Here is a 25,436-nt window from a genome sequence, read left to right as displayed (position 1 = left end):
CATTGAGGCTGCTTGAGCGTGTCCCTGTGACCCCTTTTTTATCTCAGTTGTGACTTGATCTCATGGCATTCTTCAGAATTCATAAGGGAAGTGAGCTTTCAATGTGACTTCTTTTTTAAACCTATCTTTTTATCATCTTGAAACAGTAGACTTTGCCTTGACCTTGAGTTTCAGGGATTATGAGTCGTCTTCTTTTGATGGTGCTACAGGCATCCTTGTTCCAGCCTTGACATTGTTTTCCTGGTAGGTTCCTGAAGCAGGGATAGATTCTGGATTCCCAACATTCATTGTGTGAGTTTTTTTTTTTTTTTTTTTTTTTTTTTAACCTCTCCTGTTAACAGTGTCTTTCTTCTCGTCCTCATCTTTTGTGTGCCTGGTGTTCCTTGAGGGTTTCGTATCCTCAGCTTTGGGCTTCCTTCCCACTTGGCTTGGCTGGCTTGGTTACCTGTTGTTGTCTACAAATCTCTTCACAGAGCCCAGCCCGTTGAGGATGATTTGCCCTTGCCTTCTGAGCTTCTCTTTTCTCTCGTGGGGTGAGGGTGCCCAGGTCCTCCTCATCTCTTGGAGCGCGTTCCACCGTCTGTGTCTTTCTCCTTCTGCTTGCTCTCTGGGGCTTTCTCAGCCAGGTTCCCGGCGTGAGTGTTGGCTGAGCTCAGGTCTGTGCATGTGCCCAGCTCTGCTTTGCTGTTAATCGTTCTTCCTTTGGATCTTGTTTAAAAAGTGAATGTTAGAACTGAAATTGACTCAAAGTCTTCCCCTTGGTTTCATAAATGAGGAGACTGAGGGTCTCGGAAGTGAGGTGGCTATTCAGGGTCACAGAACGCTCACTGGGAATTTGTCAGCTGTCAGAAATTAAACTATGTCCCCTTTGACTCAGCAGTTCCATTTCTAGAAGTCCATTCCAAAGAGATTCTTAAACACATGCGCATAGAGGCAGGCACGAGGATGTAGATAGTGGTGTTATTTGAATTGGGATCAATAACAGACTGTTGGAATAGATGGTTGGTTCAGCGATGACAAAGAATGGCGCTGGTACATGTACACTGGTGGGAGGCGAGCGCAGGCCTGCTGTGGAGTTAAGAGGTAGTGACATGGCAAGCTCTGCCATTTGTCTCTGATAGAAAACAAAACCAGTTAGTGTATGTAAACCTGTGACAGTGGTGAGGAGGCCAGGGCAGTGATGAAGGGTGACCTGCACTTTCTGTGCTCTGGACTTGGGCATTTGAATTGGTGTAATTCAGATAGCATTCACATGCCATGCAATTCATTTGTTCTAAGTGGACAATTCAGTGTTTTTTTTTTTAGGTGTTCACAGAGTTGTGCAACCATCACCACTGTCCCACTCCACGTTTTAATGAGATCCTGTTCCTATTTGCAGTCACTTCCCTCTCCCTGGCAGCCTTTGGCAACTATGAGACTACCTTCTGTTTCTAGGTATTTTTTTTTTTTAATTAAAATTTTTTTTTAGTTGGAGTCTTGCTCTGTTTCCAGGCTGGAGTGCGGTGGCGTGATCTCGGCTCACTGCAACCTCTGCCTCCCAGTTCAAGCAATTCTCCTGTCTTAGCCTCCTGAGTAGCTCGCACTACAGGTGCCTGCCACCATACCCAGTTAAGTTTTTGTATTTTAGTAGAGACAGGGTTTCACCATGTTGGCCAAACTGGTCTTGATCTCCTGACCTCGTGATCTGCCTGCCTCAGCCTCCCAAAGTGCTGGGATTAAGGTGTGAGCCACTGCACCCAACCTCTATGCATTTTTTTTTTTTAAGATAGTAGACTCAGCTCCTTCATGTTCAGAATGGGAAGCTGGATGAACTGGATCAAAGCATGTAAAGTGCTTGCCATGGTGCTGGGCACTTAGCCTCCAGTTAAATATTAACGGGTGTGGTTCTCATTATTATCATGTCCTCTCTTCTTGGACAGTTGTCCAACTTCTATTTTTTTTTTTTTTTTTTTTTTTGAGACAAGGTCTCTGTCACCCAAGCTAGAATGCAGTGACGTGATCTCAGCTCACTGCAACCTCTGCCTCCCAGGTTTAAGTGATTCTCCTGCCTCAGTCTCCTGAGTAGCTGGGATTACAGGTGCCTGCCACCATGCCAGAGTAATTTTTATATTTAGTAGAGACAGGGTTTCACCATGTTGGCCAGACTGGCCTGGAACTCCTGACCTTAGGTGGCCAGCCCACCTCAGCCTCCCAAAGTGCTAGGATTACAGGCATGAGCTGCCGTGCCTGGCCCCAACTTCTTGAATAGCTGATTGGATCCCATGGGAGAGAATATGAGCTCTATAGAAATCTAACAGATTGTCATATGACGTGTTGGCCTGGTTGGGATTTATTACTCTGTCCCTATTCCTTGATTTGTAGGGGTCTGGGATATGTACAACAGGGCCATTAACATTTAAAAATGGATGTGTATTTTCCCTGCAGCAAACATATATTACTTAAATAATTTGAGAAAATAAACTGTTTAAAGAAATAAAGAGAAAACATTATAAAGCCATGTTCAATGTACCATGTTAGTTGGATGGCATCCCTAGTGAAAGTGACAAATTTTGTCTTTGTTGACCGATTTTTTTTTTTTTTTTTTTTTTTGGTAGTTGGGGGAGGTTTTTACAGTTAGGCTCAAATGAGGGATTGGGCATTTATTCAGTCAGGAAGGATTGAGAGTCAATTTGTGGCTGTTTCATGGGCTCTGAGAAACCAGATGGAGTCTTTGCCCTTTTGAAGCTTCTAATCTAGGTAGATGGTCAAGGTCATGATCTTGACCTTGTTCCATTAATGACTCCAGTGACCTCCAACACCATTGCCATCTATGGAGCATGCTTTCTGGATCAGGCAGCCTTCTGGTTGATTCATCTCTTCCTTGATGTCTCCTCTAATGTTAACCTGCAAGAAAGGTGTGATTATTCCCTTCATTCTGGGCAGGAGACTGTGTGCCAGGCAGCTGAGCCCCTTGTAGAACGTGGCTGAGCCGGGATTTAAACCCAGGTCTGTGTGGCTCCGGCCCCTGTGCCTTTTGCAGTTTTCTGTCCTCACTGTGTTGATGTGTCATTTTTAGTTCTACCATATCTAACAGCCTATGGTATGGCATAGAGTCCTCGGACTGAGGCAGTTCTGTGAAATCCTCTGCATGGGCTTTTTTTTTTTTTCTTTTTGGTGAGACGGAGTCTCACTCTATTGCCAGGCCGGAGTGCAGTGGCGCAATCTCGGCTCACTGCGGCCTCTGCCTCTTGGGTTCAAGTGATTCTTCTGCCTCAGCCTCCTGAGTAGCTGGGACTACAGGCGCCCGCCACCATGCCCAGCTAAGTTTTTGTATTTTTAGTAGAGACGGGGTTTCGTCATGTTGGCCAGGATGGTCTCCTGACCTTGTGATCTGCCCACTTCAGCCTCCCGAAGTGCTCGGATTACAGGTATAAGCCATGGCACGTGGCCTACATGGACTTTTGAAATTCCAAAGGTCTCTTCTTAAGGGCAGTTTGCATAGTAATTTCCCAAGGAAGGCTTCACTCCATAAACTCAGGCCTTACAGTTTTCACCTCTGATATATATAGCTCTGCTGCTTTAAGAATGAATTGTGGAAGACACATGTGCTTATTGCACCAAATAAAAATGCTGCATTGGACCGAGTGCAGTGGCTCACACCTGTAATCCTAGCACTTTGGGAGGCTAAAGTGGAAGGGTCACCTGAGGTCAGGAGTTTGAGACTAGCCTGGCCAACATGGTGAAACCCTGTCTTTTGAAAATAGAAAAATTAGCCTGGTGTGGTGGCAAGTTCCTGTGGTTCCAGCAACTCTGGAGACTGAGGGAGGAGAATTGCTTGAACCAGGGAGGCAGAGGTTACACTGAGCCAAGATCATGCCACCGCACTCCAGCCTGGGTGACAGAGCAAGACCTCATCTCAAAAAAGGAAAAAAAAAAAAAAGGCTTCACATGTTTAGGATGAAAACACTTAATATCTTTTGCCCTCCATACCCCACAGCACCACAGTTAACAGCCTGAGTGTATCCTTTGTGCTCAGACCACCATGTACACACCTGGATGATACCTTGCCACTCTCACCAAAATAGAACCATACTACATGCATTTCTGTTACTAGTTTAATTTTTGAACCTAGGTACATCTTCAGTTTGGAATTAGCTGTTTTAAAACAACATTTGGGGTGATCATGATACCCTGCCCCTTTGCTGACAAGCTGACACTTCCCCTTGGGAGTCTGTAGAATGCAGTTAGGGCCCAGAGTTCTGCTGAGCAAGTACTTCTGCATCGCTTCATTCAGGGCAGGAAATCACTGTCTGGCACACTTGGGCATGCGTTTTATTCCAGCAAACAAGTGGTTTTCACTGTCAAACTGCTTTTTACTTGGGGGAAAAACATAACTGAAGTTTCCATTAGAGGTTCTGCTGGGCTCCATCACATGAGCAGGTGGGACTGTGGCTGGGGAAGGTGTTATGACAGCTCTGATTTTATGCAACAGCCATTCCCAGCTGTCCCTGTGCATGCATTATATATTTAGCCGATCTCTTGGAAGAGAGATGTAGCTTCCAAACAGGTGAGCAGATTTCTCAGGAAAGACCCATGAGAGATGAAACTTAATGGAGAGGCATTCTGATTTTAAAAAGAGGGCAGGCTCTCACTCTTGCATTTGGCTGTTTAAAACTTCTCATATTGGCCAGGCACAGTGGCTCATGCCTATAATCCTAGCACTTTGGGAGGCTGAGGTGGGTGGATTGCTTGTGCCTACGAATTTGAGACCAGCCTGGAAAACATGGCGAAATCTCATCTCTACCAAAAAAAAAAAAAAAAAAAAAAGTACAAAAATTATCTAATTTTGGTGGCACATGCCTGTAGTCCCAGCTACTTGGGAGGCTGTGGTGGGAGGATCACCTGAACCCAGGGAGTTCGAGACTACAGTAAGCCATGATTGTATCACTGCACTCCAGTCAGGGAGACAGTCAGCGACCCTGTCTCAAAAAAAAAGAAAGAAAAAGAAAACGCTCATATCTTTGACAATTGGAATGAGAATAGAAAGTAATTTATTTTTCTCTTGTTTAATTCTCATAGGAGTTACCATTATCCTCATTTTACAAATGAAACTGAGGTTCAGAGAAAGGAAGTTATGATTCCAAGATCTGCTGATTAGTAATTGTGCTTTTCTTATATATTTTTTTCTTTTGAGATAAAGACAGGGTCTCGCCGTATTGCCCAGGCTGGTCTTGATCTGCTGGGCTCAAGCGATTTTCCTGCCTTAGCCTCCCAAAGTGCTGGGACTGCAGGTGTGAGCCACCACACGGTCCTCAACCTGTTTCTCCTTTTATACTCACACTGCTCTCCACATCATTTCTGCTGCCACGTGTGTGGGGGTTTCTTCCACACCAGGCAACTCTCCAACGCTAGCTGGGCTTCCTCTAATGCAGTTCATTTCTGACAGGAATTGGAATCAGAACAGACCCCATAGGGTAAGGGCTTAGTCCCCAGGACTGCCCCTACTTCACATGCCAGTTGTAAGTCCATGTTGTCACCTGTGCTTCTGACCAACCAGCCCCTCTGGAGACTGTGCAGGATCCGTATCTCCCAGATATCTCAGTAGCATACAAACACCACCTGTCATTCTGGAGATTCCAACGGACTTTGGAGCTGTATGCCAGGAAATGTTGTGAAATCAAATATATGTATATTTCCTGTTAAGAATTACAGTGTTACTGTGACAGAGCCAAGATTTGAACACAGGGATGGCTTGTGTCTCTGCCCACAGTATTGATCATCTGCAATTCTCCAACTATTACTTAAAAAAATATCCCACTCAGACAACATGGGCCTTCATCTTGGTCTTGTTCTTGAGGGATACAGTCAAGTCTGTAGTTTTTTCTTTTTCTTTTTTTTTTTTTGAGACGGAGTCTTGCTCTACTGCCCAGGCTGGAGTGCAGTGTCATGATCTCAGTTTGCTGCAACCTCCACCTTCCAGGTTTGAGAGATTCACCTGCCTCAGCCTCCTGAGTAGCTGGGATTATGGGCACCTGCCACTACACCTGGCTGATTTTTGTATTTTTAGTAGAGACAAGGTTTCACCATATTGGTCAGGTTGATCTTGAACTCCTGACCTCAAGTGAACCAACCCCCTCCGCCTCCCAAAGTGCTGGGATTACAGGAGTATGCCACCATGCTCGGCCAAGTCTGTATTTTTGGGGTAGTGTTTTCTTGAGTTGGATATCACTGGAGTCCCCTGCTTTGTAGTGGAGAATCTATTACTTGGGTAGTAGGTTTGTATAATATGGTTTAAAGCGTTTGGTTTCAACTTTCTGGAAAGGTTAAAATTTATAGTTTTCTTAAATCGTGAGTAAACAACCAAAAATAGTAGCATGGGTGACAGAAAGAGACTGTGTATGTGTGTGTGTGTGTGTGTGTGTGTGTGTGTTGGCATGTAGGGGAGTAAGCTCCTTTGGCATTTAATAGATGGCCTTGGATGTCTGTCCGAAGCAGTGGATTTTGAAAAATGGTGGGCTGGGGTTTTCATCACTGGGTTTGTCCTTGACAGCGTTTTGTAAAAACATGGCCCTCCATTTTCTTGGGTCTGAAGTAGAGATTTCATATACAGTGGTGTTTGAAGCCTTAAGTGGGATTGTTAAATTGTCCAGGCCATGCTGTACTCCTGGGGCCCTGTAGACAGTAGCCCCTTAGTACCTTTGTTGCTGCCTGTGGATTTGTGTTTGTGCTGGAGTCTGAGACATGGCAGGGCACTGGACCCTCCCTCACGCTGCAGGAGCAGCCACGTGTGCTCAGCTGCTGACCAGGGCTGCCCGGGATGAGCGGCACATCTGGAAGGCGCTGCAGCTGGAGGCTGTTGGGTAACTGCATTCCTTGCAATGGAATGGCAAGTTATCTTCTGGAGGGAGATCCGAGCTGTTCACTTCCTGGCCGGTACCTCCCAGCCTCTGCACTGCATATACCCAGTGGAGTGATCCTTAAAATAAATCAGTCCAATCATCCCACTTATTCTGAGTCCTCCAGGGGCTGCTTGTTCTGCTCAGAATAAACAATAATAGCCTGCAAACCCTCACTGTCCCTTCTCTGGTCCCATTCCCTACCTATCTCTCCCTCCTTCATTATCCTTTAGCCACTTGGGCCTCCTTGCCATTGGTAGAATATGTGGGATCCTGCCCCAGGGCATTTGCATTTGCTCTTCCTGGGAATGTTTTCCCCAGGGCTGTGTGTGGCTCACTTCCCTGCCTTATCCCAGTCTCTGCTCAGGCAGCTCCTCCCTAGTGAGGCCTTTCCTCATACCTTACTTAACTAGCATTCGCCACCATCATTTTCTCACATCTTAATGTCTTCTAGCTTTTCTCCTGGTCTGGCTTATTAAATAATCACTTCTTGAGTTTCCCCACTGGAATATAAACTTCATATTGGCACTCTTTTTCCCCCTATTGTTACATCCTGTATCTCTAGTACCTGGTAACTGGCAGGTAACAAATCTTCATAGTGAGTTTTGTAGGAAATGAATGAAAGACTTGCCCATAGTCACCCCTTGCTGCACAGTGGAGCCAGACTTTGATCCCAGGATCTGTTTCACTGCAGAGTTCCACGGTCTTGTTGCCTGTGTTCTTCCTTTGCCACAGTGAGCACTTGAAGATGGCGGATGTTTCCGTTAGGAAGACCATTTCCTGTGTTGGAACACTGTGGGTACCTGGTGTCTTGTAGAGATGATTGGTACCTCACCTAGAAGCATCCTTTCTCCTTCAGAGCCATATAGTGTCCCAAATTTCCCAGGACACAGAACCTTGCACACTGTTCTGGTACCTGGGCATACCTCATTTTGTGCATTTGAATCTCCTAGGAAACCATCTCCAAATTTAAAATGATTCTTTATCTATTTTCGCCACCAGCATCTCACACTGTTTACATCTGGGTCATGCTCAGCTTGTTCACATCGAAAGCAAAACAGTAACCTCATCATACTGTTTGTCATGCCACTCTCCATGGTATCAGAAGTTTCACTGAAATAATTTAGAAAACGCTTTGTGTTCTCTAGTGCCTGCTAGCGAGCCCAACAGTTTCTACCTATTTTCAATGAGTTAACACAGATACCCCCAAACAGGTATGGCAGGCTTCGAGGAGATGAAAAGCTGTGAATGTTCTTTAAGTTTAGATGACCTGCTAATGGTACTGACTAATCCACAGCTTTTTTGGAGCAGGAAAATTAGTTCTTACTGAACATAAATGTCTACATACTTCTACCAAACACAGTCTCAGTGTCTACTTGAATATAAAGAGAGAAGACTTCTAGTTTTTGCCAAATCATTGTTTTCCCATTCAGAACTTCTATAATTATGCCATCAGGGAGATACAGGGGAAAGTTGCTGACTGTTCAGAGTACAGGCAAGTAAGTAGAGTGTGGATGTTTCCCGTGAACAAGGTAGGTGTTAACTAGGTTGATTGGCTCCATGGGAAGTCCCAGTTGATAGCATCACCATCTTCACATTTGGCATGAGATTGAAATGGCCAGACTAAACCCTGCTTGGAAGCTCCAGGGAGATTCTGACTTGAGAACACTGTGTAATCTGCAGTGCTTTTTTTTTTCTTTTTGAGACGAAGTTTCGCTTTTGTTACCCAGGCTGGAGTGCAATGGCACAATCTCGGCTCACCGCAACCTCCGCCTCCTGGGTTCAGGCAGTTCTCCTCCCTCAGCCTCCCGAGTAGCTGGGATTACAGGCACGTGCCACCATGCCCAGCTAATTTTTTGTATTTTTAGTAGAGACGGGGTTTCACCATGTTGACCAGGATGGTCTCGATCTCTTGACCTTGTAATCCACCTGCCTCCGCCTCCCAAAGTGCTGGGATTACAGGCTTAAGCCACTGTGCCCAGCCTGCAGTGCTATGTAAATTGAAGCAATATCGTTATTTTGATTTCTATGACAACCCATTATAGTTTTCAAACTTTGATTAGAAAATTTGAAATTAAATATAGCCCGATTTTTTGCTTTTTGACCTTTCTATTTGAGGTTTTTAAGCACAATGTAAGTTTCTGATTGAAAATGGAAATATCCAGCCATGTAGATGAAAGTTTCTGCCTTCTTGGATTCCAGAAGCTGTAGTTTTCATGCAGTCCTTGACCAGGGTAAAATACAAAGTTCTGAACACTGTCAAGGTAACTCGGAATATGGGCTGAAATTAATGATTAAGTTTTTGGTTGAGGATTTCGTTGCTGACCAGAGTCTTGAAGCCTTCTGTTTTGGAAGTCATTGTGAGCTATCATTGACGAGAATAGAGAAGCATATTTTTTCTCTTAGGTATTGTCATTCTTTGCATTTTATTTTATTTTATTGTTATTTTTTATAATTCTCAGGCTGGGGTGCCGTGGTGCGATCTTGGGTCACTGCAGTTTCTGCCTTCTGGATTCAAGCAATTCTGCCTCAGCCTCCCAAGTAGCTAGATTACAGGCACACACAGCCACATCCAGCTGATTTTTGTAGAGATGGGGTTTCGCCATTTTGGCCAGGCTGGTCTTGAACTTCTGGCCTCCCAAGATCCCAGAGATTACAGATGTGAGCCACCACTTCCAGCCCCATTCTTTCAGTTTTAAAACTCATAGATCACCCTCAGGAAAGATGCAACTTAGGAAAGTTTTAGTTTGATCAGTTGTAAATGTTTATATTTATTGTTTAGATTTGACTTTTAGAATTTAGTCACAATTGATTCTTTACAAACTGATTGGTTTAATGTGGGGGGGCATGTGCAAAGCATGTAGAATGGCGTTGTCATCTGTTGTTTTTGTCTCTCAAATGACTTGACGTTACTCGGACTTTAATTGTGCTGTCTTCCTTGAATACTCAGATGTTCTTTTATTCCCGGGGCAAATGAACTTCCTGACTTGAAAATAAGTCCGACCTTGTACTTGTATGAACTTAGCCTAATGGAGTGAATGGCCTCTCATGCCTTGATCCCACATACTCATCTTTGATGGTGGAGAGGTGGGAGACATCTAACCTATTCGGTTGTTTCCCTCACTTTGTAAATATTAATCCTTATGCTGTGGAGCAACGTGGCACATTTGCCTCTTAGTTTTTTATTTTGTTTCTGTTTTTTGTACATGTCATCCACATGGGGTGATAGCACCATCTCTGTGACTCCAGGGTCTAACTTGGTCTAATTTAAAGTGGTCTCTCAGCCAGGCATGGTGGCTTACGCCTGTAATCCCAACACTTTGGGAGGCAGAGTTGGGTGGATCACTTGAGGTCAGGTGTTCGAGACCCGCCTGCTCAACATGGTGAAACCCTATCTCTACTAAAAATACAAAAAATTAGCTGGGCATCGTGGCCTGTGCCTGTAATCCCAGCTACTCAGGAGGCTGAGGCAGGAAAATGGCTCAGGTGGTGGAGTTTGCAGTGAGCCGAGATTATTCCATTGCACTCCAGCCTGGGTAACAGAACTCTATCTCAAAAAAATAATAAAAAAATAAAGTCTCCCAAGAAGTAACTATGGAATGGTTAAAGACTCTAGGTTAGATATCTATTGTTGTGTAACAAATTACCCTACAGTTTAATGGCTTAAAATATCAAATATTTACTATCTTAGAGTTTGTGTGGCAGGAAAGTTTGGGTGTGGCTTAGCTACATGCCTAGCTCAGGGTCTTTCTTAAGGCTCTATCAGCGTGTCAGCTGGAGGCTGCGGTTGTCCCAAGGTTCCACTGGAGGAGGGTGCACTGCCCCTCGTATGGCTTACAAGGGCTGTTGGCTCCATGCATCAGTTCCTTTCCATGAGGTTCTCTCCATAGGTAGCTCATATAAATAAATGAACAAGAGGCAGGGTGTGGTGGCTCATGCCTGTAATCCCTGCACTTTGGGAGGCATCACCTGAGGTCAGGTGTTAAAGACCAGCCTGGCTAACATGGTGAAACCCCGTCTCTACTAAAAATACAAAAATTAGCTGGGCTTGGTGGTGTGTGCATGTAGTCCCAGCTACTCAGGAGACTGAGGCAGGAGAATTGCTTGAACCAGGGAGATGGAGGTTGCAGTAAACTGAGATCACACCACTGTACTTCAGCCTACACCACAGTGAGACTTCGCCTCAGGAAAAAAGAAAAAAGAACAAGAAAGGCCACCTCAGGCAGAAGCCACAGTCTTTATAACATAGTCTCAGAGGTGAAAACCCATCACTTCTGCCATAGTCTGTTTATTAGAGGTAAGTCAGTAAGTTCAGCCTATGCTCAAGGGGTAGGGATTATACAAGTATGTGTATAATCTTTGTTTATTTATTTATTTATTTATTTTTGAGACAGTTCCACTCTGTTGCCCAGGCTGTAGTGCGGTGGCGCGACCTCAGCTCACTGCAACCTCTGCCTCCTGGGTTCAAGTTGTTCTCCTGCCTCAGCCTCCCAGGTAGCTGGGATTACAGGCGTGTGCCACCATACCCAGGTACATTTTATGTTTTTAGTGGAGACCGGGGTTTCACTCTGTTGGCCAGACTGGTGTTGAACTCCTAACTTCAAGTGATCTTCCTGCCTCAGCCTCCCAGAGTGCTGGGATTACAGACGTGAGCCACTGTGCCCTGCCTGGGGTCCATCTTTGAAGCTGCCTACTGATGGGAAAAGTATGATATAGTTAGGATTAATTTTGTGTTATTTCATACATGGAATTGAAGTTTTTCATATACTTGCTAAAGCTGAGCCAGAGCAACAGGAGGTCAGGTAGTTGTAGGGTAAGGTTGACCAGCTATTTGCTAAGAGAACTTCTGTGAATTCATGACTGTACAGGGTCTGTCCCTAGGCCTTGAAGCTCAATAAACTGATTTCTTTATCTGCCTCCCTCACCCCCCGACCAGTGTTGAAGGTTGCTGATTCTTCTTAAATACAGTCCCAGAGGGGCTGGTGTCTTGGGACAGCAGGCTAGTTGCTTGATTGCTCCTGAGATGTTTGGACTTCAGGTGGGTTGAACGAATAATGATGAGCAGGACCTCCTTGCAGAGGGAAGCAGCCTGTGCCCAGCCGAGATGAGGAGATCATTTGGAGGTCAGGGGCAGAGCAGGGCTGTGAGTTCTCCATCTTGGGCACATATTAGTGCCAGGCTCTGCTGAGTACCTGCAGCCAGCCAGCTTCGTGGTGTGGTGACTGCTAAGGTGTCCTGGTTGCCCTGGTGATGGACTCCACTGCTTTCTTACCTGACTTTTCTAAGTTGCATTGCTAAGTTCAGGCTCTCCTCAAATTCTAATTACATAGTTTACATATCACTAATATATAATCATAGTTTACACATAATTTTGTTTGTGTTTTTAAATCAAAACTTGGCAGGTACGTAGATAAAGTCATTGGTTCTTTTAGCTTTATTACAAAAGACAGAAGGCCTCTGGCTATCACTGTCTCCCGCTTCCCACCGTTCAGAAACCCCTCTTGGAAACTTTTCCACTGATGCTTTGGGTTGTCGCCTCCATAGCTCTGATCAACATGCCGTTGACACTTCCTAATTTTTAAGTTGTGGGAGTTATTTATTTCTTATTGTGGAAGAGGAAGGGTAACTGTCTTTGACTACTCCACCTCAGAAAACACACACACAGCTCCCCATCCTCTGGCACAGTCATATCATCATTTCGGTTAGATCAATATTCCGAGATTACACTATTATAACTGAAACTGCTATCCACAGCTGTGAGGTGCATGATCGCTTTTCCTGCATGATCTCTTGATTTCTCTGGTGTAAATGCTTTGTGTGTGTGTGTGTGTGTGTGTGTGTGTGTGTGTGTGTGCCTATTTTTAGTTTTCCATATACTCATCACTAATTCAACTCTAAGTTTGCCCTCAGTTTGTAAATCCCCTGGTACATGCAGGGACTTCAGGCCGCCTCTCACTTGCACCCAGGGCAGTCTCTCCTGGTGCCTTCCAGCCTGCTTCAGTCAGAAGCCTGCTGCTCGTGGGCTAACGCTCTTCAACTCACTTTTATTAACAGCTTTCTTAAGATATAATGCACATAACATACACTTTATCCTTTGAGACTACATAATTTTAGGGGTTTTTTTTGAGACGGATTTTGCTATTGTTGCTTAGGCTAGGGTACAATGGTGAGATCTCGGCTCACTGCAACCTCTGCCTCCTAGGTTCAGGTGATTCTTGTGCCTCAGACTCCCGAGTAGCTGGGATTACTGGCGTGTGCTACCATGCCTGGCTAATTTTTGTGTCTTTAGTAGAATCGGGGTTTCACCATGCTAGCCAGGCTGGTCTCAAACACTTGACCTCAGGTGACCCACCCACCTTGCCTCGGAAAGTGCTGGGATTACAGGTGCAAGTCACCATGTCCGTCCCTCAGTGGTTTCTATATTGTGCAACCATTGCCACTCTGTAATTCCAGAGCATTTTTATCATGCTACAAAGAAATCCCTTACCCCTTAGCAGTCAGTCTTCATTCTTCCTTCCCCCAGACCCTGCAAACAAGACCTTCTCTGGACATTTCATGTATGTGGGATTGGGTAATCTGTGGCTCTTCAGATCTGGCTTCTTTCCTCTGGCTTAATGCGTTGCCGGTCTGTTCAGATTGCGGCATCAATCGGTTCTCCATCCTTCCATGGCTGAATAGGACTTCCTTGCGTGGCGAGAGCACATGTTGTTCACTTATCAGGTGATAGCCATTTGGACTGTGTCTGCCTTTTGGTTATTATGAGAAATTCCCTGGCTCACTTTTGTGTGGGATCCCCTATATCTTGGGAGGAATATATTCTGATTCCTAGATTTCTTCCCTTCTTTAGGTACAAGGTAAAGTTTCTGCAGGGTCGCATGTCTGAAAATGCCTTCATCCTGCCTCTCTCGTGGCTTGCCTTGGTATATCATTTAAGGCTGGAAGTAATTTTTCTTGAGGACGTTGAAGATATTTTGTCATTGTTTTCTAGCTTTCTGTGTTGCTGTTGAGAAATCCTATGCCATTTCTAGTTTTTATCCTTTGTGAAAATTATTTGTCCATTTCAAAAGTTTGTAGCCTTTCTTCTCGGTCCCCTGTGTTCTGAAGTCCACGAGTGTGACTTGCTTTTTTCTATTTTTCTGGACATTCATTGAACTCTTCCATTGTGTCCCTCGTATCCGTTGGCTCTGGGACGTTCTTGAATTATTTGTTTGATTTCCTCTTCTCTGTGTTATCTTTTTCTCCTTGCTTGATCTCTTCGAATTTGGACTTACAGTTGTCTCTTCTCCCCCAATGCCTGCTTTTCTTTTTTTTTTTTTTTTTTTTTGAAACAGGGTCTTGCTCTGTGGCCTGGGATGGAGTACACTGACACCATCTCAGCTCACTGCAACCTTGGCCTCCCAGGCTCAAACAGTCCTCCTACTTCAGCCTCCAGAGTAGCTGAGACTACAGGTGTGCACACTGCACTGATTTTTGTATTTTTTGCAGAATTGGGGCTTCGCCATGTTGCCTGGGCTGCTTTGCCTCTATTTTCTGGAAATTTTGCTACCCTTTCCCTTACAGTCACTGTTCTATTTCTGCTGTCATAGTTTCACTCTGTCAAAGGGCTTTTGTGTGCTTTGTGTTCTTCTTTTTCTTCTTTTTAAATATCTCCCTATTCTTATTTCATGACTACACCGTCTCCTCCTCTTTCTCTGGAAATATTACCAACAACTTGCTTTTGAAGTGTTTTCCCTAAATAGTCCCCCTTTCCTGCAAGTTGCTTTTCCATTTATTCCTGTCTCAGTCTTGAATCTTAGGTGCTTTTCTCAAATGGGAGGTGAGTTTGAGGTATCTATTCAGGTGTTGGAGTGGGGTTAGAAATTGTTTTGAAGCACTATGAACATTGACTTTGGGCCTCTTGGGGGTGATCTGGCTGTGCCATACCACTGGAGAACTCCCCTACTCCTGGGCTCTAAAGTTGTATTAGATTCCTTGGAGAATGGCTTTCCGTTTCCTGGCTTAGAGGCAAATGCTGGCTGCCTGCTGTTCTGGGAATGAGTGGAGCTGCAGGGAGGGAAGAAGAATGGGAGAAACTGAGAAGTTCAGTGTGTGTGACTTTTATCTCCATTTCTAGTAGGACATCCCAACCTCAAATCAGTCCAAACCTACCGTGTTTTCTCCAGAGACTAAACACGTATTCTGCTAATCGCTTCTTAAACAGACTTTTGAAACCTTTCTTTTACTTTCTAGTCCTGTGTTTCACTTCCAGAGGTGTCTTGTGGTAACAGATCATCAGCCTTTTGTGATTCATTCTATTCTCATCAGTTATTATTTTGGGGGCACCCATGCCTATTTAGGAATGAAATTTTCTCAGGTCTGACAAGTAACTTGTCAGTCATCTACCTGATTCTCAGATTCTGTCATTTTGCTGTTTTACTTCCTCTCCAATGCTTTTTTTTTTTTTTTTGAGCGATTTATTTACAAAAACCTTTTTTTGATTTTATTATTTTTGACACAGTAATTGTGCAAATTGTACGTATGTATGGCGTAGTACGTGATACTGTGATAAATGTACACAGAATTTAATGATCAAATCAGGGTACTTATCATATTCATCATCACCTCATAGGAAACATTTTAATTGTGTGTGTGTTTTTTTTTGAGCCAGAGTCTTATTCTATTGCCCAGGCTGGAGTGCAGTGGCATGATCTCAGCTTGCTGCAACTTCTGTCTCCCTAGTTCAAGTGATTCTCCTCCTTTAGCCTCCCAAGTAGCTGGGATTACAGGTGTGTGCCACTGCATGCAGCTGATTTTTGTATTTTTAGTAGAGACGGGGGTTTGACCATGGTGGCCTGGCTTGTCTCAAACTCCTGACCTCAAGTGATCCACCCCCTTTGGCCTTCCAAAGTGTTGGCATTGCAGGTGGGTGAGTCACTGCGCCCGGCCTTAATTGACATTTTAATGGGATTTTGAGAGGATTTGAGTGTAAATTACTGTGTTGAGGCTCTCATCTTTAACTGGAAGTCCTTCACGTAACTATTTGAGGTTACCCTCTGTGATTGGGCCACTCCCTGCATTCATGGCCCAGGACTTAGGGCTTCTTTCTGTATGTTCCCTGCTGTCACTCAGGGGGCTTGTGGCTTCGGCAGGCCTAACAGTGTGATCCGAGGAGACTTGGCTGCCAGGCTTAGTGGCTTCGGTTTTGACTCCTGGTTTTGCTCAGCCTTCCTGACTTTCACCCTCTGGCTGAAGGCTGCCCCCTATCATTGGGGGGGCTAGTCTCAGATGCTTGTTGAGCCTCATTGCCCCCTCCATACAGCTGATAGAGCATCCAAGGGGCTTCTTGTCCCACAACACAGACCTCAGGTGACCTTATCCTGCATTGTTGATGTTTGTTTTGGGCTTGAGACTAATCCATCTTAAAACACGCCGTGGATCTTTCTCTTTGCCATCAGTGTAGGACATCTTCCCTGTTCTTGTTTCCTGCTTTTCTTGGAACTATATGGTTCTTTCCCAGTTCTTCATTTGTTCTTCTCTACAAAGCAAACATATACGCAATCATGGAAACAATACTCAGAGCTGCCTGTGCACATTCTTGCTCTGACCTGGGAGCCAGTCTTTTTAACATGTCTTTGGCATTGACGTTCTATGTAGGTTTTCAAGGTATTCTAGAGCCTTTCTTGCTATCATCCTAAGTATGGTTTATAAATACCAATCCTTGGTTTTACACATACTCTGACCTCCATTAGTGCTCTGCAGCTGGCTGTAGGCAGGCACTACCTCACTGGATAACTTTTTTGTTGTAGAAAAAGAAATTTGGCAAATATAAGAGATGGAAGTGGGCTAGATGCTGTAGCTCACACCTGTAATCTCAGCAGTTTGGGAAGCTGAGGAGGGAGGATCACTTGAGGCCAGGAGTTCAAGACCAGTCTGGTCAACATATTGAGGCCTTGTCTCTGCAAAAACTAAAATAAACAAAACAAGAAAAGAACTAGCCTGGTACAGCACGGATATGCCAGCAGTCTCAGTGACTCAGGAGTCAGAAGCAGGAGGATTCTTTGAACCTAGGAGTTCAATGCTGTAGTCAGATATGATTGATTATGCCACTGTACTCCAGCCTAGGCGACAGAGGAGACTCCATCTTCCCCGCTACCCCCCCCCAAAAAAAAAGCAAATAGAGGCTCTTCCATCTTGCCAGTTTTCTCCTGAAATGGAAACTAGTATCAAGGTTATTCCATTACTCCTGTGCTTCTCTCTCATTTATGATAGTTCTTGCATTTTAAAAATCCAACTTATCACTTTGTTTTAAGTGACAAAGTCTTAATTCTGTCACCCAGGCTGGAGAGCAGCGGCACAATCATAGTTCACAGCAGCCTTGACCTGGGCTCAACTGATCCTCTCACCTCAGCCTCCTAAGCAGCTACAGGTGCCCACCACCCACCATGCCTGGCCTTATCACAGCTTTTATTGTACTTAGGTGAAAATGTCCCAGTGTTGAAGTAATTAGTGAGGGTGGGGGAGAGTGAGAGGGAGAGAGAGAGAGAGAGAGGAGTGTGTGTGTGTGTGTGTGTGTGTGTGTGTTTCTTCAGTGCTTTTTCAATATGAATTCAAGAAAGATATTTTTTAAACTGGGAGAATAATTTTTGATACTGTTAAAATATTTATGACATGTCTCCCTTTCTCTAAAGTTGTGCCAAATCTTTGGAGTGTTGATGGGGAAGTTACAGTCACTGAACAGAAGCCGGGAGAAGTTGCTGAAGAACTTGCAAGCTCCTATGAAAGAAAGCTCATCGAGGTAAGGCCGGTGGAGTCTGGAGTCTGTGTGTCTTTGTTTCTGAAATTGGCTGCTTTGGAGACTTTCCAGGATAAGCCCAGGCTGTTCTAAAGACACGTGAGCAAAACAACCAAGCAACCCTTTAGCCCCACAAAACACAGCAAGACAGAACCAGTGTGCTTTAGAAAGAGATGTAGGAACTGATCATTTGAAAAATGTCAGTTAGTTATTGGAAGTTTCTAGCACTTAAGAAAAGGAAATAAGAGAAAACATATATATTTAACATTAAAAATAAAACAAATGTAAGCTCAGATTTGGAGATTGAAACAGAAGAGAATGTCACCTGCACCTTTGTGCTGTTAAATGTGAAAATGTGGATGAGGTGAATTATTTTGATAATGAATGGAAAACATTCATTATCAGAATTAATTGAAGATGAGGCAGACTGGTCGAAGGGACCCCCTCACCCTCAAAAAAAAAGACCAGAACACTTGGGAATAAAGTGTACAGGTAACTAAAGAACTGCCTCCTGAGAAGACAGCAACTGTAGATGGTTTCAGGGTGATTTCTAGGAAACTCTTCAAGGCAGTACAAAGAGTCACTTGCTATTTCTATTTCCTGAGAGGGTTTTTATACATCTCTGTCTTGGTTCAGGTATGCATTACCATGGTATAAAAAAAGTCCTTACAAAGATAGGGTAAAAAAGAAAACTATCAAATAGAATCATTTATATATAAGATACACAAAAATTCTAGAAAGTTATTAATCAAATTGAATTGCATATTACATGAACAGTGTACAAAAAACATAAGGTTTATTTAGGATTGCAAGGATGGCTTAATATTAGGAAATTCATCTATGTAAGTCATCTCATTAGTAGCCTCAAAGAGGAAAGCTAGATATTTATCTTGGTAGGTAATGAAGACTCATTTCATAACTGTATGGATAGTGATAGAAAATATTTGTCATAAAAGGAATAAAGGTAATTTTTGGATGTGATAAAGAAGTTTTTCAGAAACCATCAATGGTTAGCATACTTGATGGGAAAGTTGAGAAGCTACGTTTGTGACGAGGTGTGTGTACATGTTGTAATAGTCCCTTGGTGGTGTTATAAGTTACGTCTGGCTCTCTTCCTTTCTCCGCCATCACGGTGTGTACTTTACTCCGTTTCTTGCCATATCTTCTCACAAGACTTTAAGGATTAAGCGATTCCTGGCCAAGAAACTAAAGCAAAATCATCCCATTCCCCAGTGGATTTGGATGAAAACCGGTAATAAAATCAGGTACAACTCCAAAAGGAGACATTAGAGAAGAACCAAGCTTGGTCTATAAGAAATTACGCATGAGATGGTACACATATTTATGCTGTCTGAAGGTCATAATCATGTTACCAAATCGAGCTGAAAAATGTCACTGCTATCTGGAGAAGTTGGAACAGAGTTTCCTCTCTGGATCTGTTATGAAGGCATTAGTTTGTACAACCCTCAGTGCTTCCGTTATTCATGCTGGAAAAAAAAAAAAAAGAAGAAGAAGGGTTTGGCTGGTTGGGTTCAGTAATAAATATGTGAGACCTTTCACTTCTAAAAAAAAAAAAAAAAAGTTATGTCTGTATGTACCCATGCTAAGTATACAAATATACTTTTCGGTTCTTTCCAAATCTTCTACAGTGAGTTTTATTTTTATAATAGGGAAAACACTCACTCATTGCTGTAGAGTCATGCCTGAGCTTGGGTGGGTTTCAGAGGCCCAGGGCCCTAGAAGGGGACCCTGTAAGCTCATTGCTGGTTCAGGCCGCCAATGTTACTATCTGTTGTGTCTGGTCTCTAAATCAACTCTAAAGAAGGAAGGTGGCTTTAGAAACATCTTGCATTCTAACTCAAGTGATGGAGGAGGAGATGATGGTAGTAATGTCAGGGGTGTTACTGATGGAGGCAGTGGTGGAGGAGGAGATCATGGGGAAGGGGAAGGAAGAGGTGATGGTGGTAGAAGTGATGGAGGAGGTGGTTGTGATGGAGTTGTTGCTGATGGAGGAGGAGGTGGTGGAGGAGGTGTTACTGATAGAGGAGGAGGAGGTGGTGCCCAACTTGATCTCAAACTTGTAAACTCCAAAAGTACTCATGCCTTGGTCTCTCAGAGTGCTGGGATCACAAGTGTGTGCCATCGTGCCCAGTCCATCTCATTTTACATAATAAGGGTATTTGGAACACCTTAAACATGGTGATTCATCCCAGTGTGAAGGGAGTTTCTGAGCATTTTTTATGTAGGTGTCTTTGAGTGTATGTGTAGCTCACCTATCTGCACATATATGTGACAAATCCGTGCTCGTTGACCTGGAATTCAGTGTCCTGGACAGCGCAGAACCTAAAGCTAGTGCTGTAAAGCCATCTTTTAATGGCTGGCGAGCATCTTGAGCCAAGGGTTGGAGGTATAAATGTTGTTCCTGACACCCTGTGATTGTTAACTTGGGAAGACAAGGAGGACAGGTGAATTTTGGCAGGTGTAAGTTAATCTGGCAGGGGTACAACACTAGTCATATCACAGCCCCTGTGACACTAGCAGCAGCTGTCAGGTGCGTACTGTTCGATCCAGGCACTGTGCTGGGGCTTTTATGAAGATGAACATGTGTGCTCCTCAGGAAACTTCCTGATGGGAAGTTTAGTAACTTCGTCACGAGTCCTTAGCTGCTAAGAAGCAGTGCTGGGCCTGGATGTGGTGGCTCAAGCCTATAATCCCAGCACTCCAGACTAGGAGTTTGAGAGTAGCCTGGCCAACATGGGGAAATCATGTGTACCAGCTTGAATCTGTTTCCATTCACAAAAATTAGCTGGACGTGGTGGTATGCACCTATAGTCCCAGCTACTTGGGAGGCTGAGGCAGAGAATCCATTGAACTTGGGAGGTGGAGGTTGCAGTGAGCCAGGATTACGCCACTGCACTCCAGGCTGGACAACAGAGTGAGACTCCATCTCAAAAAATAAAAAAGGCAGAAAGGATTAGATATCTAGTAAGAGCCATGGGTTCTGTAGAGGAGGCAAACTTCTGGCCCTCAATGTTAGCAGGAAGCATAGCTTGGAGAGCCTAGGGAGGCGATTGAGTAATGATGCCACCTCAGTTAATGCACATCCACGGAGTGCCTTCTCAGTATCCATCCCTTAGCTTCTTTTCTCCTCTTTCGGTGGCTTTTCCTACCTTGGGAGCAGCAGTGTTGATGGCTGTGGGAGATGAGCCAAGGAAGTTGTGAGGTTGAAACAGAGACATCCCTGAAGTGGCATTCACTTTCCTATGTGGAGGTTTTTTTCTTCTTCTTCTTCTTCTTTCTTTCTTGACTTGCAGTGACTTTGGTTGCAAAGTCATTGATGTTTCCTCTGTGAATTGCATGAGCTTTTCCTCATGCCAAGTATGGCCTTAAGTTACTTAGATGAGTGGGACACAGTGCCTGTGTTTAGGGACTTGCCGTCTTGTGGGTGAGGCAGACACACCTGTTCTGATGGTCAGGACAGAGGACTGAAGTGCAGAGGTAGGGTTATACTACCCACCGGCTTGGAGCTGTGTCTTCGATGGCAGTTCTGCAGAGGTCAGCACCTAACCACAGCTTCTTTAGATAATTCCTCCCCACTTCTTAAGGACTGTTAGTGATGATGCTCAGAATTTCTTGTGTAAACTTCCCCATCCTTATTGAAATTCTAACATATCAGGAGAGAAACAATTGTTCTCAGCAAGGTTTTGAAGATAAAAGATATTGGACACATCCAAGATAGATCTCTTCTGAGCCTCTTGCTTCTGTACTTCTTTTAAATACATTTCCTTTGGTTTGGACTTATCTTCAGAGATTTTCTATTCTTTTTCAGCAGTTGCCTTCACAACAGTGTGACATGTTGGTGACATTTGGACTTGGAGCCTGCATCACTTTGTTGCTGCCTTCTGCAGCCTGTTGACTTGGAAAGCACATGTATCGCATGTCAGACTGAGTTCAGATTTGCCACTTACTGCCATATGTTCCTGGACAGACCTCTTTACCTCTCTGAACCTCACGTTCTCTGTTAGTGAAACGCAGCCAGTAATACCTGCTAGTAGGTTTGTTTTGGGAATTACACATGAAGAACCCAGAGGAGTGCCTGCAGTGAGAGGAGGAGTCTTTGTGCTTTCTCTCCTCCCTTCTGTCCTGACTTGTTTGGAGGGCCTTCCTCTCAACCATAGCTTCCTGCCTGGGTGGAACAGTATGTCCAAGTACTTTGCCCTGTTTTAGGTTCAGGGCTGGGCACATGATCTGAGCTAGGCCAATGGGGTCTTTAACTCTGATGTCATATAAGAACGCAGCAGTGCTTGGGAGGACATTTATTCAGTAGCAATTAACAATAAGCATTTATCCAATAGATGAATAGCAGTGAGTTGAATAAAACTCTAGTTGTTTTCTGTCTTGAACTTGCTAGAATTGCTCTGTTTTCAGTTCCTTGCCTTGTCTTTTTTTTTTGGAGACAGAGTCTCATTCAGTTACCCAAGCTGGAGTGCAATGGTACAATCTTGTTTCACTGCAAGCTCTGCCTCCTGGGTTTAAGCAGTTCTCTTGCCTCAGCCTCCCAAGTAGCTGAGATTACAGGTGCCTACCACCACACTTTGCTGTTTTTTGTATTTTTAATAGACACGGGGTTTCATCTTGTTGGCCAGGCTGGTCTTGAACTCCTGACCCCAGGTGATCCACGTGCCTCGGCCTCCCAAAGTGATGGGATTACAGGCATGAGCCACCATGCCTGGCCCTAGTTTCTTTCCTGAGCCTGTTTTTCCCACTTTCCTCCCTGTTTATAATGAATTGTGTTTGTGCTTAGGTTAGAATCTGTTTCTTGTGTTTACCACCGGCACCCTAACTTATATAAAGCTTTGTATCCGTATGTGATCAGTAGATGTCGTTTTCCTTCATTTCTCCTTCTACTCACTGTTTACCAGGGCTTAGCGCTCTCATGCTGCCTTCTGGCTCTCCCAAGGCTTGCTTGCCGGCACCGTTTTCCAGCTGTTTGCTCCACTTGTATATCTTCTACTTCAATATTGCCAGTCCGTCCTCTGCAAACAGCACTTTACTTCCTTCCATATGGCAGGGCTCAGCTAGCTGTTGATTGATTTTTAAAATTATAAGACACTTATCATTTACTGTTTGAGTGTAGTTAGTCCCTGAATTTTTCTCATGGGTAAAATAAATGGTATATTAGCAACATTTGTTCTCATTATAATGGCAGAGTTGCTATTAATGGAAAAGTAAGCTTAAACATCAAGCTGGTAAAAAATACACTCATAATCACATGCTGTAGATAGCTGTGAATGTGATCATCATTTTAATAAAGTGTAAAAATTCCTAAAGCAGCCAGGACCTTGGGAGGAGTTACACCACCAGTGTTTGCTTCATAAACTGGCACTGATGGGTTCCAGCACTTTTCATGTATCCAGAAGTCATTTTTATGTAAGAGCAGCCTGCACTTTTCAGTAAAATACTGGATTCTGCAGGGTGAAAAACTCTGAGCTGAGATCTACATTAAACTGATACTTAAAATGAAAGGAGTTGGGGTCCGGCACGTCTGCCGGGGGGCTACCGACCTGTGGGAGTCCCTGAGACCACCAACGTAGATGTCTCGTTCAACCTGAGGGAGAGAGCGCGCGGAAGTGAAAGAAGAAAGAAAAAGCGGAGTCTGGCGGTCTGAGTGACTTGCAGTCAAACAGCAACTTTATTTTTGTAGGTGACAGCTTTTATACCTTTTTTCTTGTTACATTTACTTTAGCTCAGCAGAAAAGGGGGCAAACAGAAAAGGGAACAGAAATCACGTAAAAATAGTTATCAGGGGCTTGTGAAAGCAGCTCACAAAGCAGTTTAAGAGTTAATCTATGTTTTTCGAAGATACACAGTGCAAACAAACAATGGTGCCCTTAAGGTGGCTTGTTAACTATGTTTCCATCAGGAGGTAGAGCAGAGGCTCAGCTTCTGAGAAAATATGGGCAGGGGTCTTTGCCCCTCTCAGGCACCTCAATTGCAGCAAGCCTATTGCTTACAGAGAGACTAAAGGGGATATGAAGCAGTCAGCACAATGTCCGCATAAACCGCAGGCCCTTACTCTGCATTCTGTTTTTGCCTCAGTGGCTTAGCCATTTTTACCTCGACTCGACAGCCCTCGAGAGCGGGGGGAGAGCAGATAGGTCCAGCAGCCAAGATGGGGCGAGTCACACCAACTGTCTCAAGCCCTTGGTGTGAACACTGCAAAAGGTTTGATTCGAGTTTTGTTGTTGTTGTTGTTTTGTTTTCATTTGTTTGTTTTTGACAGAATCTCTCTCTGTTGCCCAGGGTGGAGTGCAGTGGCATTATCTAGGCTCACTGCAGCCTCCACCTCCCGGGTTCAAGCAGTTCACTTGCTTCCTCTTCTGTAGTAGCTGGGATGACAGGTGTGTGCCACCATACCCAGCTAATTTTTGTATTTTTAGTAGTGACAGGGTTTCACCATATTGACCAGGCTGGTCTCAAACTCCTGACCTCGAGTGATCTGACCACCTCCACCTCCCAAAATGTGGTGATTACATGTGTGAGCCACCATGTCTGGACATTTTTTTCTTTATAATCACATGAAGCTGAGTATATTCAGATCAGGCTCTTACCTCATGTAGTTTAAATATCAAGCAAAGCTGAGTGTTTAAGTGCTTCCTGTATAAGAGTAGAAAAGGGTAAGAAGCTATTGTTTCAAGCAGGGTAGGTGTAATTCCCACTAAAGTGTGAATGACTAACAGGGCTAAACCTCCAATGAGTTTTTAAAATCTTTTTATTATGTAGAATTAGAAACATACACAGAAATAAATTAAAATAATGAGCCTCCATGTACTCATCACCTGGCTGTGGCTGTTATTAACTCCTGGCCAATCTTGCTTCATCTGTATCCCATTCCACCCCTCAAACCTCAGACCCCTTGGTATTTTGAAGAAAATCTCAGATTCCATATCATTATAGTCCTAAGTATTTCAGAATCTATCTTTCAAAGGTAAGAGTTCTTTTAAAAACCACACGTTACTGCAATACCATAGTCGCACTTTAAAGCCTGCTAAAGAAGGCCAGTGTCAGGGAGAGGAGCTTCTTATAACAGAAGGTCTTTTAGGAGGCCACTGGTTCACTCTTTCTCTTCCCCAACTTCCCGAGCAAGGGACTGGAGTAATTCATTTGTGCATCATGGCTAAGCTTGGAGCTGTTTTGCCTGTGTGCCCTTTGTTTGGCTGTCTGCCTTGACTTCAGTTAACAACACACACACTCATGTCAGCAGCACAGCCGCACGGGCCCTGGGGAGGTGAGGGATTTGGAGATGAGGAGGTGCGATCACAGCCTGCAGTCTTTATTAGTGTATCGGTTTCCAGCCTCCAGTATGGCCTCCTTTACAAATGGACTACTTCCCTAACAAAGGTCTCCAAAAGAGGAAGAGGCAGGCTGTATCTCACAGCTGTCTCTATCTGTTTTAGAAAAATATTTTTGGGCCGGGTGTGGTGGCTCACACCTGTAATCCCAGTGTTTTGGGAAGCTGAGGTGGGCAGATCACAAGGTCAGGAGTTTGAGACCAGTCTGGCCAATTAGGTGAAACTCCTTCTTTACTAAAGATACAAAAAATTACCTTGGCATCGTGTTGGGTGCCTGTAATCCCAGCTACTCAGTGGGCTGAGGAAATTGCTTGAACCCAGAAGATGGAGGTTGCAGTGAGCCAAGAATGTGCCACTGCACTCTAGCCTGGGCAACAGGGCAAGACTCTGTCTCAAAAAAAAAAAAAAAAAAAATTTTTATTACTGGTAAAGAGTAGA

General features: G+C 44.1%; 1 protein-coding gene and 1 pseudogene across 8 annotated transcripts in view; both read left to right on the top strand.

Annotated features, from left to right (window-relative positions):
- Positions 1 to 25,436, top strand: part of SNX29 (sorting nexin 29) — a 591,074-nt gene that overhangs the window by 278,751 nt on the left and 286,887 nt on the right. For 7 of the 8 annotated variants that reach the window (XR_013524649.1, XR_013524648.1, XM_078344734.1 and 4 more), the window contains one exon: positions 17,543 to 17,649. Coding sequence is in view for 5 of the 8 variants with exons in the window: in XM_078344734.1 (XP_078200860.1) it covers positions 17,543 to 17,649 (107 nt within the window). In the remaining 3 variants the exon portion in view is untranslated. Of the gene's footprint in view, positions 1 to 17,542; positions 17,652 to 25,436 lie in introns of those variants that run through there. The other variant, XM_054242621.2, reaches the window with a different exon arrangement.
- Positions 18,547 to 19,104, top strand: LOC108587791 (large ribosomal subunit protein eL39-like; annotated as a pseudogene).

Source organism: Callithrix jacchus, chromosome 12, assembly GCF_049354715.1.
Source record: "Callithrix jacchus isolate 240 chromosome 12, calJac240_pri, whole genome shotgun sequence".
In the NCBI taxonomy this organism is placed as follows: Eukaryota; Metazoa; Chordata; class Mammalia; order Primates; family Cebidae; genus Callithrix; species Callithrix jacchus.
This window is presented reverse-complemented; position numbering and strand designations above follow the sequence as displayed.